Consider the following 20087-nt stretch of genomic DNA (forward strand, 5'->3'; position numbering starts at 1 on the left):
TGTATGTATGTGGAGGATGACTCGTGTATATGTTACGATGAAGAGACCCACACATAGGACCCATCATAAGGGGGCCCGACTGTGACTGTTTGCTACGTGCTGCTGATGACGCAGAGAGGAGCAAGAGGCAGAGATCACACAGAATAGGGGGGATAGGAGTTTTTAAATAGACAAATTAAGAAATCGAGTTGGAACATGGCAACGTACTTACATGCATATTTAAAAATGTATTTCAAATTGTAGAAAATATAACAAAAAAGAAACAATTTTTTCTTGTTCTCTATAAAATCTAAATCTCGTGGCAAAATTAATGTGTCATTCGCATTTATGAGTCGTAAAAAATATTTAAAAGTACGCTTCTACTGTATACAGTACTCAATACAGTCAAACTTCTTGGAGAGGAACCACTAATTAAAAACAAAGAACTTGATCGTGATTATAAGAATATTTTAGATACAGATAGCACGAGTGCACGCCAAAAGGTCTTCTAGCTAACATTTCAGATGAATTCATATTCACATTGTCGCATAATCGAAGCTCAACTGTAGTTAATAAATATACGTAAATATAAAGTATATTAAAAATGCAACCGTCAAAAAACAGTCTTTGTTATTGTGTCTCGCAGACGGAAAAAAAAGAAAAAGTGCAAACTGAGCGCTTCATCGATAAGATCAAGTCGCAGTGAGACAATCATCTGATGGTGCGAGAATTGTATTATTGTTAAAAGTGCGCTGTCCTTTAACATAAAGGCTCTTCATGTTAAGTATATCTAAGAAATACCTTCAGTCCAACTTCAGCCAACTTTCATTGCAAAGCAGAGCAGAGCAAATCGATACACGAATAACTAGCCAAAGCAATAATCATAAAGACAGCCCACAGACAACAGACGAAGAGAAGACACCAAACGAAGCTATAAACTCGGGCATTGCGTTCGGATCATCAATTAAAATGTGCCAGGCATGTAATCAGGCTGTGCACCAGCTCGAATTCCAAATAACAGTCTCGTCCCTCTGCCATTGCCACCCCTCGACGAGCTCGACGATAGTGAAAAAGTGAGCTGATCTAGACATAACATTAATTAAGCTCCGGCCAGTATTTTCTTTAAGTGTAGCCACACACTCACACACACACACAGAGCACACTTACGCATGCGCCACTTGACAGCGCGAAGAAGAGGTAGCCAAACCGCAGAAGGAGGCTCGTCGTCGTGATCTTGGGAGAGGCTGCGGCTGCGGCTGCGACTGCGCGGTTGCTGCACTGACAATGGCCCAGACCAAGGTGTATCTGTGTAAGGTGATGCGATAGCTGGGTGTGCATTATTACTATGTAAATGTAAATGTGTAAGTCGTAAACGTAAATTGTAAATCGCTTCATATTTATGCAATATTGGATATAAACAATAGTACTCTCTGGACATATGTACCTTACTTTTGAACACCTTGGACCACAAAATGTGGAATCGTGATCGAACTGACCTCAAGTGGTCGCTGTCGCGTCCACACTGGGATGGGAGAGCCGTAAGGAGACTGGAATTTGCGCGTTTAAAGTTAACAATTTATTTGCATTATTAATTTTCATGTACCTGTACCACGTACCTCGTACCTCGTACCAGGGCAAGTTGGTCAAGGCAGGACTCGCGGACAGCCACGTCTTCTATTTTAGGTCTAACTAGTTGGCTGCCAGCCTCCTTTACTAGTCCGCCGGGGCCGGTGCTGCTTGTGGCCTGTAATTCAAGTTAGCTACAAAAATAGAACCTTAATTTATTGTTGTGGCTGGCTTTCGTCCGCAGGTAGCCATCATCTGCCCTTACATGGTCATATCATTTATATTCTGGCGTCTCTAAAGTCTTTTCAACGAAAGTGAAAACACCACAAATATGGGTATGTTATTCTGTTGTAGAATTACACAGTTTACAGATTGTTCCTCTCGAATGGTCCACATCACTCGAACTTTCGCTGCGTCTGGAATAGAGCTCCATCCTCTGTTCTTAATAAATTCTAATAATTTAAAGTGCATTCACCCCTTAGGGTTCCCTTTCACAGTTATTGTACCAGCAGCAACGCTCTATAATTTTTAATTGATGAAGGGAAATTGTTAATTACACATTTATCAACACTCAGCATGGACAGAACTTATAGCTCTAAGCAAGAGCCACGCCTAACGTATCGCCATGCCCAGCGCCTTCTGGGGGTCAAGTGTTTAGTTCCGAAACGAAATATTGTGTTAAAAACAAACGCAAACAGCACTAATTGAAGAATTCCAAAAAAATAGATTGGCGGTAAGTGTCATCTCAGCGTTCGGCGAAAAATTGTTGCCAAAAAAAGAGAAATAAATAAATGTAAATAAAAAATTGACGGGCACATGCTAATGAAGGTAAGCGTTCGCCATAAATGAACCTGATGAGGTTTATTGGGTTTTTGCTTGATTGCCGAACAAAAAATAAATACAACAAAATGAACAACTCGAAAACGCATGAAAACGTGTTTAAATAAAAATCACCTCCAATATGGCTGTCACGTGAGCGGCTGTCAGCGGATGAGTCAGCCACACAGTCAGTTGCCCCGAATCGATTTCATTTCGCGGGGGTTCATACATAAATAACAAAAATATTCGTTTTCAGATATTTGTATATACAGTTGTAGGTAGTACAGTAAGTGAGTAAGTATTATGTACCGCTGGCGTTGCCCTTGACCATGTTTTGACAAGCGCAACATTAGCACATGGCCAGCAGCCGAGCAGCCGACAACGGTAACATACCTGGGACCGTTATGCGTCGGGACAACCGATCTATTGTGTATTACCAATAATAATAAATCACTTTTTGGCATGTGCTGATTGACGGACAGATGTTTTAACCGCACACGGCAGAGGGACGGGACTCTGTTCCAAGTCGCTGTGGCCTCTACCTGGTTCTGGTTCCGTTTAGATCTTGCCAGATTCTGCCGGCTTGTTTACGAAGTAGCGCTCAAAGCATAATGGCAAAATGAAATGGAAACATGAACCCTGCCAGGGCCGCCACCAAAATACTGAGTACACAATTGCAAATGGCTAAGAACCCTCCGCCTGATGATGATCTCTAATGATGAGGAAGTGCCTGGCAGTAAGGCACGGGATCATTCAAAAGGGAAATAGTTAAATCACAGTAGACTTTCTTTCTTTGCTTGATACTTTTCATAGTCTGCTCTTTTTTTACACACAAATCGGAAAGCAAACCAAATTTAGGGCTGGTAAAAAATGCCATATCTGTATGGCATTGCGGACACCAAGTTTCTGGTGAGGAAACTCAAGAAGAAGGTACGCACCAGTGTGCCACCCATCAAATTTCGACGCAATGAGTTTCTCAAGGAACGCCCCAAGGTTGATCTAGACGATGTTCCAATTCAGTTTCGTGCCACGCCGTCTTCCCTCGTGGAACTGTGCGTCAGTGTGGTGGATAAGCTACCGATTCCATCGATCTATGAGTGGAACGAGATGGATATAAGGCGTTGGATCAAGAGATATGGTTATCCCGAATATATGGTAGGTCTCGGCACAAGACAAGATATACACAGAATGCTTGATCCATCTTCGGTATATTTTAGAACACTTTTCGCGTTAACATGATCAGGGGGCGAAAACTGCTGCTGTTGGATGCTTCCGCCATGTCGGCGATGAATATCAAGGACTTTGACCACATTCGTCACATTTCTTATGGCATCCGTAGCCTGTTCCACTTCGAGCTGGCCAAGTTCTCGCGCAGCATCACCCTGCCCGATGAGGAGCCGAATGAGCTTTACCTGCTCTTCCACACACAGACAGGAGTCAACTACGATGAGGTGCGTCGCTCGGATTTGTATCGCCGCATGCAGGTGATACGCCAGCGCTCCCAGAACCTGGACCACTGGGATCTGCTGGAGCTGTGGCTGCGCCGCGAGCGTGAACACAACTACACGGAGCTGCTGGGCATGATACCGCGCTTCAGCATGTACAAGTGCAAGAAGGCACCGCCAATGGAGCCACCGGAACTGCATCCCGAGGATGTCATGTGCAAGGAATGCATTCCGCCCTGCGACTGTGACTGGACGGAACGTGACCTGTGTCTTCCCTGGCGCCTGAACGTCCTAGCGCCACAGCTGACTTTGACCCGAAGCAAATGGATCGCCATGGAGAAGATCTGCACAGCCTGTATTCCACCTTGCGAGTGCCGCTGGCCACCACGCTACTATCTCACCGGCACGGTCATCAAGTGTCTGCAGCAGAAGTTCCCCGAGAAGTTCTGTCCCATCTTCGACGAGCGGATGAGGGCCTCGGCTCGACCCAGTCTTGTGGAGCGTTGGACACGTTTCTCCATTTGATCTTGCTGCTTGTTGTACAAACATATTTTATAATTCTAATTAAACTTTCATTGTTTCAGTGAGTGTGGGCTTAATGTAGCTTTCTGCCCCTCCGCTCCCTGCATGAGCAAAATCATCATTCTGCAAGGGTATCCAAAGCTTTCGCCCCGAAACTAGCCTTCCATTCATGTCGTTAATTATATTTTTGCAATCAGATCGATCTGGATAATTATCGGCGCATTGAGAAAGTGAGCAAAGGAGAAAGAAACAGCGAAGGAGAGGGAAGAGATGGAGAGAAGCAATCACAGGGGCACCGTAACAACAGCGAAAAGCAGACACAAAAAATAAGGTACAGCATAAAAATAAAATAAACGGCGCAAGAATTTGAATTTTGCATCCCACGAACAACAACCAGCAGCAGCGACAGCGGCGGCGACTACGTAGACGCCGACGTCAGCCGAGGCCCCAACGCAAGAGACACTGTAAATGGCCCCATCGGAGCGGAGCCGAGCGAAGCGCCAACGGGCTGTCAACTTCGTCGCCGTCGTCGTCGTCGCACGACGCTGCTGCCGCTGCTCTGTCTGTACGTTTCGGTGAGCAAAGCAAAGAAAAAGCCGCTGCCGCGCAGGCAGCACTTTCAGTTCACTTCCAACGCTCCGAGTGAGCCAGCCAAGAGCAACAGCAACAACAGCAGCAGGCAGCAGGCGATTCGACTCTGTGTACGAAATCTAAAAGTGTCTGCGCATGCGCCAGAAGTTTCTGTTTCAAAAATAATCAACAGCTGTCTGTACAATACTCCAAAATCTGTTTTGTTTCCCGGAGTGTGTGTAGTGTGTGATTCATCTCGGGTTTCTTGCTGTCTTCGAGTTTAGTGTCAAAAGTGCCCTCGAAAAAGTGTTTTCTAAACTATCAAACAAAATCAACAATCGTGCACGTGCATTTCATTTGTGTGTTTCTCGATTTTTTTATGCAAATCGCTATAAATATAATTATATTCAGATACAGATTGTTAATCGGTTTGTGTTGAACAAATTATATAATTTGCCATAAACAACTTCCATTTACAATTTATTATTGTCGTCCAGTGCAAGGTGGGTTCATTTTCGATATCTATAGTAGCTGCTAACACATTGTTCTGTGTGCGCTACATTTATTCGAACTACGAGTAGCAATTAGTCTTAAGATTTGTAACATATAAATGTACATTTATTCAGCAGTTAAATAAGTAAATATTTAGCAAATCATAGAACTCTTTGTGGAAATAATTAACGCATCAACGCAAGCAATTTAAAATATCCACAACAATATTTGAGATAAACAAACACTGAAACCGATAGGTGTATCAGGAAGTGTTGAAACTAAACAACACAAAGATACATTACATTTGTTTCTAGATTTTTTAATAGCAATTACATGTTATTTTTCATGACTAATATTATTGGTTAGCTATTATTGTTTTTATAAGTCATTTACCCGATACACTGAACTCCCACCACCTCAGGCCAGAGCAAAACCGCGAGAAAAGTGGCGCGTTATGGCTATGCCTGATTTTCACTTGTCGTACATAGGAATCGAAACAAGTACAGTTGGAAGATGACGTACAAGCATGTGACCATATAGAAGTCGTATATAGTCAATGCCCAAGTCAAACGCACATTTTTCTCGCTGCCAGATGCCGCTTTTCATTCGCTTAATAACATGGCAATATGCAAAGGCAAGGCTAATCATGTCAGCCGGCAAGGACAATAATTTGGTGTGTCATACGAGAAACAGGAAAATATATGTGCCACATATGGGTTTTTGATACACTCACCATTTTGCAGGATCGGTTAGCTGACATGTTAGCGATTTACCTGACATTCGTTCATTTTTGTATCTTTAGCCAGGTAACAAACCCAAAAAGGGGCTCCAAAAAACCGTACAAACCCGAGCTCTAGAGCTGAACACTGAAAACCAGCAATTAATGTTCTCCTAGCTGCAAGGGTATATAATTTTCGGCACAATTATAACTAAAACTAGATTCCTTGCATTTTATGTTGTTGCCAAGACGCCTGCAAATATTTGCACAACAAATTGGTCAGTCATTAAAAAACAAACCGCAGTTAAAGCTAATTGATGGGGACTAAGCTTCTCATGCTCGGGTAACATGTTGCCAGGCGCTGGCTGGGGCTGCTGACTTATAGACTTGCATACACGTGTCCGTCTAGTGGGAATTAGCATGCAGAAATCGCATACGACGAATTTCTTCGACCGATGGGTTCAATCATTTATAGCGGCGCCAGCAGATTCAAACAGAATAGAACAAAAGAAATGAGCAACACTCTCTTGCAGTGGCATGGGAAATGGTTTCTCTTCGCTCTGGTCTCTGGTCTCTGGTCTCTGTGGGTGTGTGTACTGGGTGGGTGAGTGCGTGTAGCGGTCCCATATTATATTTAGCATTCCGAATTTCGTTTCTGTCCGTATGGCGGCGGCATTTGAAGACACACACAGACGATGATAATGGAACGAACAGATAAGAGACAGGGAATTCGGTTAGTTATGAATGAGCTAACGCAAACGCAAACGCGAGGCCCAGTCAGTGTGATATAACTATGCACACCTTGAGTCATGGGACAGACAATGCCCACACTGGCGCCGAAAGTTCTTTGCGGACACGTTCAGGTACAAACACGAGACGACAGCGTTCAGATAAGATAAGCGATAGGGGGACAAGCCGTGAGTTACTCCGGAAAAAGTTTCATTAACTTTCCAGACCAATAATATCTCTTTGTTAGATCTTTATCACTGTCACTCGTCTCTAATTTGTTGCTGAAATGGTTGCTCATTCTGGTATATTTCCACTTGCAGAGCGGCTGCGGCGTCATGTCTAACACGGAGAAAGGAGGCCTGCACAGAATCAGAGGTAAGTGGAAGGCAAACCAATTGACTTCATGCAGAACATTGTCCAGTATCAACTTACCCAAACTGTGGGTCGCATCGAAAATTCCAGAAGCCCAAACGTATCCAACCGGAATCCCAACCAAGTAGAGCCGAGCCGAGCCCCTTTTTTCTGCGCGTCTAGATAACAAACAGCAATAACCGCATGACGGCTCCCAGATTGGGGCGCGCCACGGTAGGTGGCGTGCGGACGAAATGTCCGAGGTTCAATTGAAATACGCAACGCGCACGCATTGAAACTCAGTTACAATAAACAAATTGATTAGGTTCAGTCACTCGATGTTCCTAGTCGATCTCGATCCACTTTGGAGGCCAGTTGACAGTTTGACTGCAAGTTGAATTGGGGTTACAAATCAATTGGCTGCCTGAGGAGAAGATTGAATTGCGGTTCCAGACAGTTACTCCTTTGTTTATGGCAAATGAGTGGTAAATTAGTATACCCACCACAGCTGTCACTATGTATCCCTCGCGTGACTTGACACTCCTCAACTCTGGTGTCATCGATAGGGACGCCCACAACTGGTGACACCTTGACTACGCAGTTGGACGACCTTATGACGCCATTGTTATGACATTTCCAAGGAGCACGTAAAATATGCAAACAAATTAGCACAGTCACGCTAACTGAACACGTTAGTTGGGCTCCCTACCTCTCTCTATCAATCACAGACTTTCGGCTGAGTGGAAATTTTAGTTCATGTACCAACTTCTGAGTACATTTCGGCCCGTCTGTACGGTTGTGTACAATTTATGTTGTTGTGTCTAAATAAAGGCACAATTTTAATAGCCTATCAGCGACGGTCATCCGAGTGTTTACTATTTAATTCGTGCTTTCGAGCTATTTAGCACTTTAGTCGCAGACGCACTGCCACAGCCACAGACATCGAGGAGCGGGGCAATGTGTCTGGCCAGGCGGGCGGCATCGTATGCCCGAGTGCACATTTTGACGACCCCCGGCCGATAACGCCCAGCGGTTAGAACCAAAAATCAAATCTGCCAATTAGCACGGCCAAACAAGCGAATCGTTCAATGATGGAGGGTGGAGGGGCCCAGAAGTCGCAGGAAAATATGTTTCGCACTTTTTCTGGAACTTTTACAATTTTAAAAGGATTTTTCGGACTCCATATTAACCCCACTAACAACTATCGAAGGCGCGTGTTTAATTAGGAGGTACTTGACAATAATTGCTGCTAATTAGAGTGCATTTAATTGCATTTTTAATTTTCATTTAGTGAAAACAAAATAGAATGCATTTCGATTAGAGTCAGCAGCGACTCGTGCAATTAACACCCACGCCCCATTCCGACTAACCCACTTTATCGGTGCTTATGGGATATATGTAGGGCAGGTGTGATTCATAAACCGATTTATATGACTTTTTATAGTGGCTTGTCATTGCAATTGGTTTTATAGCTGAAGGTTTTGTAATGGCATTAGGCGAATTATAAATGAAGGACTTGATTAAGGTGCTATAATTTGTGTTCATAAACGACAGCCAGGAGGTGTACTGCGTCATTGATGGTGGCAAATAATTGAACTATAATTACCCTCCCCCCAATTTCACGACATATCCATTTCATTTTTTTACCAATTACAAAATAATTAGGTTATAAAAAGAACAAAAAAAAAGCTTTTAAAACCATTAAAATAATTCCCATTTCCTATTTCACAATCAAAGCAAAATAAATGTACCCCAAATGCCCTTATCAGAGCTTCTGTGTGTGTGTGTGTAATGCCCCTATAATATATGGAACACATTTGAATTTTATAGTTGAATCCGTAGGGCTATTCACCCCTTGGCAACAGAGACATCGAGTTGGAGAACAGAATTAATCAAGCCAGAATCGAGCTGAGCCCAGCCAGGCATGAGTAATGAATGTCTCAGGCAAATGCACATGTACATGTACATGTATAACTGGCTATAAATTGTTATTAAAGTTTGTGTGTTTACTCGTAGACTCGTTGCCGTTGCTCACTCCATTGTGTTGACTTGTGGGCAAAAACTCCCCCAGGGCAGGGCATTGTCTCTGTGTCTTTTCTGAATATGCATTAATTAAGTCATGCTGTGAGGTCGGGTCCAGTTTTTGATAAACAAAACAAAACACAAAGCAGAAAACTAAATTGTTATTAATTGACGTACATTCGATTCTTGGAATTTTTCGGAGTTGTTTGCGGCGACATTTGCAGGCCCCAAGTAGGCACTTCGGAGTGCACCTTGCAGGCAGCATTTATTTATAATTTCATGTTTCCCATGTCACTTCCGTTCCACATGGCACACGTTTTTTTTCGGGTTTTCAATGACACTTGTCGGCTGGCATTAATCAAATAAAAAGCGCGAGACAGCAACGAGAATTAATGCTGACTTTGAACCTGGCTTGGCCCCTAGAAGTGTACACTGATGAGATAAGACAGTACCGGAGACAGCCTCCATTGATGGACTAGAAATAATATAAATATTTACTCTGCTCCACAGTCAAGCCCCCATTCTGTGCTTAGCCAAGGCAACGCGTGTCTTCGCTTAATGGCTTCAAAGTGCCAAAGTTCATAAAATAGTTTCCGAAATAGATTTTGATAACATTTAAGCGCTGCAAATCAATACGTCCGATGCCTAGCAGGGCCCATAAAACGCGTAGTGACGAGCCCCTTTTTGTGCTATAAAAATTATACACATGCATAGGCGCACGTAGTTATGGAGATAGAGGGCGACAGGGGGAAGAAGGAGACTTGTTTACAACCTGTGGCACCTCATTAGCAGGCACGTGCACGTCTGAAATACAGCGAGGCAATGGGAACAGACCACTTGCAGATAACTCTCAGTAAACACAAGCCAAAAAGGATGCTAAGCAAACTTAAATTCGAAGAAGTTATATTCATAATAAATAATACAAAAGAAATGCTTGGGCACTGGCTTCAGTTATCTAAAATTCCACTTGGCAACTGCGTTGCCCGTGGCTCCACCTGCCATAATAAAAGGTTTCCACTTCCTGCACACTCGACAGCTGTAAACTCATCAGACAATTGCACTAAATTCCAAAGACTTATCGTCATAGCCGGTGAGGGAAAGGGAAGAGCGAATTCTTATCAGTAAGAATAGCCGTGAATCCATTGTAAATCTATATAAATCGAGTAACTGAATGATACAGATACTCAGACGTAGGCAAGTGCAGCGCCCAATCTCTCTCTCTCTCTTTTTCTCTCTCTTGGAACCAATTGTAAATTTCCATGGAAAATTTCTGTGTGCGCAAAGTGAAAGGACCGAAACTAGGACAATGCTGGGGAGACCCAACATGCAGAGACGCAGACCCTTGAGTTGGCTGGGGAAAAGGGCAATAAATAGCAACAATAAAACGCAATCAGACAACAAAAGTGATAAGCGGAGCAGACGACACACAAGATGTCTGCAACCGAATGGAGCGGGAGGGGTTTGGGAAGCAAGTTGGGGGTGCACCAAGAAATTCAACAAGTAAATCAACATTTAATCAAGCTATTGTTCGCGCTGGAAGTAGAACCAGTTTAGATTCAAATCAAATCAAATCGAATCGAATCGAACGAGGCCAGTTCCGTAAATCAGTTAGCAACGGAAATGCAGTTAGGCAGCAAACAAAGCCAATAATTGCTGCTCGGAAGGCAAGGCGAGGCGGCAATGTCATTCAATTGATAGATATGGGCAATAAATGCAACAAGTACAGTGCGGTACACAAACATATATAACTTTTACATCAGAAATCGTTGCATCAGGAGAGCTAACGCGCTGTCGGGGGCCGCCAAAGCAATCGACTTATCTGGCCATTTTATACCATTTTATAGCAATTTTATAGCAACCAATCTGGATCTAGTTGGTGGTCTGGGTGTGGGTGTAATGGATACAGCAGTGTACTCTGCCCTCGCATCTGGAAAGTGGGCTCGTGTGTGGTGGGTTAGACAGTCGCGCCCCTCCCCCCCATAACTCACGATGCAACAACAATTTCCCACTTGGCACCTTGACAGAATAATGTGACGTCGATGCTCGACAAAAACTGTCCAAATTTTGCAAAACGATAAACAGCAACGTCAGGCGCCCAATGATGGAAAATTTTCGATGGCAAATCGCTGGCCCGCCCACGCGGTTTATGAGGACATTCCAACGCCTTGATCCGATCACATGGCGAACCCGAAACACACTCAAACCACGCGGAGAAAATAAATCAGAGTCGCTAGAGGCTGGTGACGACTTGATCAACATTTTACTTTCACCACGAATCACCCTGTCTGTGCACAATTTTGAAGGTCAGGAAGCAACCGAGAGAGAGAGAGAGAGAGAGAGAGAGAGAGAGATCAGTGACACACTCGTAGACGATTTGAGATTATGGTAGGAGGGTGGTGTACCCACAGTGCTATAAATAGACACGAAAAGAGTGTAAAGGAAGCGAGATTCGTACACAGATAGAAAGCAGCCAAATAAAAGAGATTTTCGGTTGGAAAATGTACTTAGAATTTTGCATTTGCGTCAAATAAAAGTGCCGGATATGCGTCTTTCATAAAACGTTTCAAAGCCAAATATATGTTCATATCTATTCCGTTTATAAATTGTGAATTTGTATTTAAATAATTCTTTGAACTCACTTTTCCAATCAACGAACCCGAACTTCACTCAACGAACTTTCGTGGGAATTCACTTGTTGTTGCTGCTGCTGCGTCTGTGGGTTTGGGTCTCGTCTGGGTACCATAAAATGTAATTTAAGTATCACGTTTGCCCCCAAAAAAACAAAAGGAACTCTCCACGTTTATTTACTTGCGCAGCTATTTTTAATTTTTGCCGTTCTTTGATGGCCTTTTCATGTTGTGCCTCAGACCTGGAACTTGTTTCAAGTAGAGTACAAACGAAAGCCCATAAATGCTAAAGATCAGTGCAAAAAAACAATACCAAAAGGCAGCCAAAATCAAATAACATTATGCATGAGGCAACCTCAGAGACAGACAGAGCCACAATCGGCGTCTCAGCTCAAATGTTTAATCTATAATTCCGAGAAGAGTTTGTCAAAATCTCCGACTTGACCCGCCGGTGGGAAACCTAAATAAAGTTGAGCAGCTCTCCGGCAGGTTTCGGTTGTAAACATCAGCTTCAGCCTTCACATAATTTATTGCCAAAAAAGTATCCAAAATGCTTGTCGGTAAACAAAAGCAAAGCCAGCTTCCCCTCCAAGTGAAAGACAGTGTCAGGCAGGCGACAATTAATCAAGTAGTCGGCCCTCCCGCTCGCAGGCAAAACTTGTTTCAACCATTAAAATTCTCGGAAGGAGCTGCTGCGATGACTAAGATGTGCTTAGATTAACTTTGATAACTGGAATTAGGTAACTTAGGGCTAAGTATGCAAACTTTCGGCTGATTTGAATGAGAATTGTATAGGAAATGTTTCGATAAATGGAAGTCAGTTGATGGAAGTAATTTATGGCACACGCACGCTCTCTTAGCATTGATTCGAGACAAAGTGTCAGATAAATGTCTAAGAAATTAACAGAAGGGTAACTGTTAATGATCTAAAGTTTCCCACTGACGTACAGCCGCAGGCACAGCCACAGCCACAGCCGCAGTCACAGCCACCAGCCATAAATGCTAATCACAGATCCTCTGATCCACAAATTGCTATAACTCTGGTCCCGACTAAACCAATCTGAACCGATATATGAGGAACTGGTCCAAGATGAAGTTACCTTGCAGTTAATTTTGTGTCTTCTTCTGAAGTGTATTTCGGGCACGTTTTTCTGGTTATATGGCATATTTTGTTTTGTGATGATTCGCTTTGCGGTTGCTTACTTTCAAGTGCTAATTTGAATAGAAGTTGAGCGTCGCTTAGCAGGCAGTCGATGTCGATGTCGATGTCGATGCCATGTCTAGACGAGTTGAAGCTATTTTGCATGACATTAACATGATATTGGGGCAATAGTCAATGAGGTGGGCGTGTTCCGACCAGACAGCCGATAGACTGGCCCCGATAAAAGCGTTTCCTCCACCTGATAACTATGGATGGGTGGATGGGAAAGTGGTTTAGAGCGCAGCTAAGCCAGTTTATCTTCCCCCCTGCACCAATAAAGCGAACAGCTTATACATTTAGTACACACGCTCGCGCTGAATCGCGAATTGAAGTGGAGGTTCATCGAAGTTCAACGGCATTCGAAATGTATTCGGAGATTTGTGTGGCCGAACAATGCACTTTGCCACTTAATAAGCGCCCAAGAGCCCATTGACAGTCGAGATGACAGCCCAGCCAGAGGAGCACACTTAATGGCCACATAATGATCATCAAGTTGTGTGTTGCTTGGGCCCAGGTCCAGGTCCAGGTCCAGGTCCAGGTCCATTGGCCTGTCCCTTCTTATGTAGCCGATCCTCAAATCAAATTCATGTGCCATTCGGTATGCTATTGAGGTCACATTCTGACAGTTTATTGTCATTGGGTTTTTATTTGCTCATTAACATGGGTAATTAATGTGTTTATCTGAGTTGGATTGTGTAAAGAAAACAAGCGATTACATCAGATATTGTAATGGAGAGGGAACGCGCGTGATAAGGTTTCATTTTGCATATCCAATAACTAAAGAATTATAGAAATAGTTCCTCGACAGAATGAGCCATAAATGCGCCATATTAATTTAGCTATAATTTGCTATAATTATGCTTCTTCGGTCTAAATTGTAGCATTTGATGTATGGGAACGTTCTCGATTATTCCAAGAACTTTCGTTTCGAAATTAATGAAATTAAGTAATGTATCGTTATCAGGGCTTCGATCGGTTGTTGTCGGAATATTCTCTTTGGGAATATTCCACGCGAATTTTAAGCACCTAACCTTGGCGACCCAGACAAAATGAGTATTAGAATAATTTATGTACTCGCCGCACACTCGCCGCATGAGGTGACTGCCCGAAAGTTCCATTGAACCTCCGAAATAATTTCATTTCATACCATTCTTCCTTCCAGACGCTCTATCATGTCGCCAAGTACTCAATCTGCTGACTATGTTCGGCTTCATGCTGAACTACGCCCTAAGAGTAAATCTCACCATAGCCATTGTGGACATGGTGCGGCCGGCGAATGTTAGCGAATCCCTCAACGGCACTCTGGCGGGGAATAGTACAGGAAATAGTTCCTCTTCCGACGGCGTGGAGGTGTTCGAGGAGCGTTTCGCGTGGGACACCTACCAGACGAACTTTGTGCTGGGCTGCTTCTTCTGGGGATACATTCTCACCGAGCTGCCTGGCGGCCGTTTGGCCGAACTGATCGGCGGACGTCGCGTCTTCGGACATTCCATGCTGTGGGCCAGTCTCCTCACCCTGATTACGCCGCTGGCGGCGCACATCAACTACGTGGTCCTCATCATTGTGCGCGTCGTGCTCGGCTTTATGCTGGGCGCCTCCTGGCCGGCCATTCATCCGGTGGCCGCTGTCTGGATTCCACCCATGGAGCGCTCCAAGTTTATGTCCAACATGATGGGTGAGTGCAGCAGAGTAACAAACCCAAACGAATCCATGCCAATTATTCCCTCTGTCGCCTTGCAGCTTCCTCGCTGGGTGCCGCAATCACCATGCCTGTCTGTGGGTATCTCATCTCCGTTGCGGGCTGGGCCAGCGTCTTCTACTTGACGGGCGCCGTGGGTCTGGTGTGGTCCCTGTGCTGGTTCACCTTTGTCTACGAGACTCCGGCCACCCATCCACACATCACCGTGGAGGAGCGACGCGAGATCGAGGATGCCATCGGCACATCCACCTCCAAGAAGCGCCCCAGCCACGTGCCCTGGGGCCAGCTGCTCTGCTCGCCCGCCGTCTGGGCCATCATCAGCTGCCACGGCCTGGCCGTGTTCGGTTTCTTCACGGTGGTCAATCAGCTGCCCACATTCATGTCGCAGATCCTGCACTTTGACATCAGGCAGAACGGACTCTTCTCCTCTCTACCCTATCTGGGCAAGTACGTGATGGCGGTGGCCTCATCCTACCTCGCCGATCATCTGCGCAAGAAAGGAACTCTCAGCACGACAGCTACAAGGAAACTCTTTACAACATTCGCTCTGGTCATTCCTGGTCTGCTGATGATTCTGCAAGTCTATCTGGGCTACGATGCCACCTGGTCTGTGACGATCTTCTCGCTGGCGCTGTTTGCCCATGGAGCGGTCACCGCTGGCTATTTGGGCAATGGCTTGGATATTGCGCCAAACTTTGGTGGCACCATTTTCGGCTTAGCCAATACTTTGTCTTCGTTTGGTGGCTTCCTCTCTACGTGGATGGTTGGCGCCCTCACTTACCACGATGTAAGTGGCGAAATTAACCACTCTTTGGGTATATGTCTTTACTAATTGAATAACTCCCACAGAAATCTTTCCATCAATGGCAAATTGTGTTCTGGATACTGGCGGTCACCTATATTTCGGGAGCCGTCGTCTTTGCGATCTTGGGTTCGGGCGAGCTGCAGCCGTGGAACAATCCACCGGAGCGCAAGAAGATCAGCGATGTCACCCAGGAGGAGGGTGTGCCACTCAAGAACGAGAAGTAACTTCGCACAGGTTGAAGAATCGGAGTATCGAAGAACTCTACCTTTTTTGAGCATCCCACCACACATCATATGCACAAGTTACAGTAGTTTCTACTGCACATTTGAGATCCACGATGTCAGCCACACACTAAAACACTGCAACACGGAAGACACATGATACGAAAGACATTACTTTTATAAATACTTTCTCGCACACACACCCTACCAACACACCATTCACACATGTCTGCTATATGGAAATTGACTATTTTAATAAGTAATATTTACTTTAGAGCTAGCTTCGTCAAGCTAACTACTTCTTCTATGTACTACGTCTATAACTTAGCATAAATACTTGTATGTAAATGTATGTGTAGCCTAAATGATGTATAGTATTCTGTATGTCCATGGAGTGCCGCCGTGCACGAAATGCTTTGTCTAATTTATAATTTAGTCCTTAATCTTGTTAAGTTTAGAGGAACAAAATACTTATGCTAGTAGCTAAATACAATAGACAATATGCGTGTCTATGTACTATACTTGATTATTTATGTAATTAATTGAAGCAACTTTTAAGTTCACAATAAAGCTTAACACCCAAAAGAAACCATAAACCAATTGGTACTTATTCAATGATCAAGTGTATCCGTTGCCCATCGGTTACCTACTACCATAATCCATTATGTACATTCTCCATGTGAATTGTATGTATGTTACTGAATTGGACACTGATCGTGATTTAATTGGTAATTGGTTTAAGTCAGAAGGGACTATGTGTTCATAATCTATATTCTAGATCCCTGCTGATCGAACTTTCTGTGTTGATTGCCTTGGCTTCACCGATAAATGCTTTACAAATATATTTCAGAAAATCTTCTTGACAGCGGCCACTTTTTGAACTAACAAATTTCAGTTGCTTACATTAAAAAGCTCATTACTGTGGAACTGCTGATGTCGTGCGGTCGTGTAGAAATTGTGTAAATTTGTACATGTAGTGTGTAGATGTGGTGATCTTTTGGTACGGGATAAGTGTACCTTCTCGTAATCGGTAGAATGTCCCCGATCCGATCGAACATTCTGTTTAATTAGTAAAGATTTGTGTTTATTTACAGAGAAAATTGTTAAGCCACTATTTACAGATTGCCTAAGCTCACACACAAACATATATATGTGTGTGGTAATTGTATCAATTAGTAACTAAAAATTGTGCACAACCTAAGCCTCCGTCTCCAGGCTGACATCCATGAGCTCCTTTGTGATTTCGCTCTTGCTCCTAGCCGGACCAATATTGTTTAAGGCGTTGGAGTCCTGCTCGAGCGCGGGCGGTGGCAGCTTGAACCCACTGGGGCCACCCAGTTTGAGGGCACCACCCGCATAGGACGGAGGCGGCGCTGTGGTGCTGGTGCTGCTGCTGCTGCTGCTGCTGGTGGCCATCTTGAATAACTGTTGCAGCTGCTGCATGGCATTCTCTTGAATTTGTTGCTGCTGCGGAAGGTTGGGGGCCTGGCTTTCTTCCACCGGACGAATTGTACCACGACTTGTACCCTTCGCCGTAGGCTTCTGTGGCTGCATGCCGTTCGACCAGCTCTCCAGCCAGGTGGCCCCATTTCGCTCCGTAGAGGTCATCAATCTTTCGGCCTCCTCCTTCAGTTGCTGGCGGTACTGCTGGCGCAGCAGGGCCTTTTGCTCGCTGGGTGTCACCTGACGTTTGCTGAACGACATATCGTCCTTGTTGGGCTCCCCAATGGGTTTCGTCTCCTTCTGGGGCCCCAGCTCAAGGAGCACTTGGAAATCGGCATTTTCGCCAAGACGAAAACCAAAGCCAAGACGCGAATCGGTTCCTGTTTCAACAATCATTTAATTTATTATAGAAAGTAGCTCGAGTCATGTTTCATACCTTTCTTGAGCGCTGGAATGTTGGAGTACACTAAGGCCAATAAGCTGGGTAATTCATTTGGCACAAGGAAACTGGACGCATTTTGTGCTGTAACGAAAAATCATTTTAGGTGAATTTCGTGTGCCATAAACAGAGATGAGAGACCAGTTTGCCAAGCCCTTAAGCACTTAAGCTGTAGGCCTGTTGCTTATGTAAGCTTTTGATGACTGATTTAATGGCTTACAATGCGGATGCATGTAGGGTTAGGCAGTATCAAATATATTTAAATAGTGTAAAGACATCTCCCTATTGAAGGTCATACGTATAAGATGAAACTTTTGTATTATACGCATAAATCCTGTGACAATAATTCTCTAAACTCTTATAACTGTAAGGTATTTCCCAAATATTGAAACACACACAAAGATCTTTCTTATAAAAACTAAACTAAAACCTAAACCTAAACTTTGAGCTTTAGCTTTACTAATGTATTTTTTATGCTCTTCATAAGCACTTTGATCAAGAATAAATCCCAGACTTTGCACTATAAAAATGTAGACAGAAACCCATGTGAGGCATTCAGCCGCATTCAGCTATGTGAACAACCAAACATCGCTGATCCAGCGACCTTGACACAAAGAGCAAGACCGGCAAGCGCTTGGGTGCCTGGTGCCTGACCAGGCCAAAGTCTGTTTTGAAGCCAAACCAAACTCCAACAGAGAGAGAGAGAGACAGACTGTCTGTCGATGGGATCTGTTGATGTCGTCAAACCGGTTATAAAGCTGTGCCTCTGGGCTTCGATAGCTGCAATCTAATGGACCGATTTTCGGTTGTCTGTACTTACTGTAGAGCAGGCTGAGGAGCAGCGGCAGCAGGAGGCTAGCAGAGCCCGGGCATTGTTTTGGCCAAAACATGATCAGCAGTCAGCAAACTTGGGCAGCTGGTTGCCTGCATTTAAATGTTCCAGCTAGATTGCCAAAAGTACGGGTAACTGCAACAAGAAACACAGCACACAGAAACGATTACTTCATGCCATAAATTGGTGTTGCGTTTTTTCGTTAACAGAATTTTCGTTAAGTTTGCGCAACACTCAGTAAATGACCGACTGCCGAGTCTTGAGGTTGGTCAGTTGCCCCGCAGCAGGTGCGTCATTTGTACCAAAAATATTTCAAATATTTAGTCAAGTTTTTGTTTGCGCGATTTCGATATGCAAACACAGAGACGAGGCGGTCCTCATGCATAGGCATGTGAATGTGTGTGAGTGGCGGTTGATGGCATGGCGTGAATAAAATCCACAACAACAGCCACAGTCTGTTTGGAAATCACTCTCACTTTTGTTCAATGAGTTTGTTAAGGTTGTTTTTCGGTCTGAGCGCTAACTACTGGGCTCGCCTTGGGCTCTGAGTTTTTGTTTTTTATTACAGCTTTACTCGGCCTTGTCTTATTTCGTTTAAGATTGATTTGCGGCTTCTTTCGTTGTAAACTTTACACTCCACTCGACTTGGCGCGGCTCAAATTCCCGCTAATATGCAGGGCAAACATCGCACGCAGCTCCGAAATATTTTTGATATTGTATAAAAAAAGGAAAGTTACTTTGATGGAAAGCTCTGCTATTGCTTGCTATTTTTGGCAGTGTAATTTCTGTTTCAATTTAGGTTTTGCGTCTCTTTGGCTTAAACACAACACACAAAGCACATACGAATGGCATAATTAAAACTAACGTAGGTAAATATTTCGCTCTATCGATTGCTGTTCGAGTGCAGCGAGTGCGTTGACAACCTGCCCGATGCGCGTCTGTGCCGCAACTGAAATGGAGAGTGAGTGAGTGTCTCTCAGTCATGCCTGCTCCCTCTCAGCCAGAGTTTTGGAGCTAAATCACGTAACGTTTCTCTGCAGCCGCGCAGGCGCACGCTCTCTGCGCTCTCCCCGCTGCTCCGCTGGAGACCGGCTGTTGGTGTCTGCTCCATTAACGTCATCTCTGACTCAAATTGGTGTACTTGGCCTGGCTCTTGCCTTCTGTGGTCTTTCATAATTTGTTGTCTTAAAATTATTTTTTTGTTTTTTGGCACATTTTTGTGGTATTGTGAAAGGTGACTACAGGGCTGGGTGAGCCGCTCATAATCGGATCATCTTTTATGATCTATGAGGCAGTACCAAATCGGACTTCATTGGAGCTACAGTGGAGATTGCTTGCAGGTAAACAAATCTAGCAACGAATTTAAATTTCCAAGCCCATTCAAGCTGATTTGTCGCCAATATATCAGGTTCATTGCACCCCATATTACCATAAGTACCGCCCTGCACTTAAGTCCCTCTCTACGTATTATTGTACTCAGTGAACCCCGAGGTACATATTGATGTACATATATTTCTTAGGTACGAATACATATATTTTGCATAACTCATGGTAGATGGCGGGCTAACTAAATTCCACACGCCCCCTTTAACGACAGCCAGTCTAAT

At 44.2% G+C, this 20087-nt stretch overlaps 3 protein-coding genes across 4 annotated transcripts; 2 read left to right on the forward strand and 1 right to left on the reverse strand.

Moving 5' to 3' along the window:
* The first annotated feature begins 3174 nt into the window (after positions 1-3174).
* LOC117581844 lies at positions 3175-4396 on the forward strand. The gene is made up of 2 exons (XM_034269299.1): positions 3175-3519; positions 3582-4396. Exons 1-2 carry the CDS (start codon positions 3235-3237, stop codon positions 4332-4334), a joined length of 1038 nt encoding a protein of 345 aa, XP_034125190.1. The 5' UTR covers positions 3175-3234; the 3' UTR covers positions 4335-4396.
* Positions 4397-4951: 555 nt separating this feature from the next.
* Positions 4952-16362, forward strand: LOC117582603 (sialin). Its single transcript, XM_034270472.1, has 5 exons — positions 4952-5404; positions 7161-7215; positions 14204-14716; positions 14782-15527; positions 15590-16362. Exons 2-5 carry the CDS (start codon positions 7176-7178, stop codon positions 15767-15769), a joined length of 1479 nt encoding a protein of 492 aa, XP_034126363.1. The 5' UTR covers positions 4952-5404; positions 7161-7175; the 3' UTR covers positions 15770-16362.
* Positions 16363-16828: 466 nt separating this feature from the next.
* On the reverse strand, positions 16829-19453 carry LOC117582604. 2 transcript variants are annotated; one of them, XM_034270473.1, is made up of 4 exons: positions 19346-19453; positions 18469-18615; positions 17646-17732; positions 16829-17589 (listed from the first exon to the last, which is right to left on the reverse strand). In XM_034270473.1, exons 2-4 carry the CDS (start codon positions 18536-18538, stop codon positions 16964-16966), a joined length of 783 nt encoding a protein of 260 aa, XP_034126364.1. In that variant the 5' UTR covers positions 18539-18615; positions 19346-19453; the 3' UTR covers positions 16829-16963. The 2 variants fall into 2 exon arrangements, with proteins under 2 accessions (XP_034126364.1, XP_034126365.1); XM_034270474.1 differs by having other exon boundaries at positions 19218-19437.
* Between the last annotated feature and the right edge of the window lie 634 nt (positions 19454-20087).

This window comes from Drosophila guanche, unplaced genomic scaffold (genome assembly GCF_900245975.1).
Source record: "Drosophila guanche unplaced genomic scaffold, DGUA_6, whole genome shotgun sequence".
NCBI lineage: Eukaryota > Metazoa > Arthropoda > Insecta > Diptera > Drosophilidae > Drosophila > Drosophila guanche.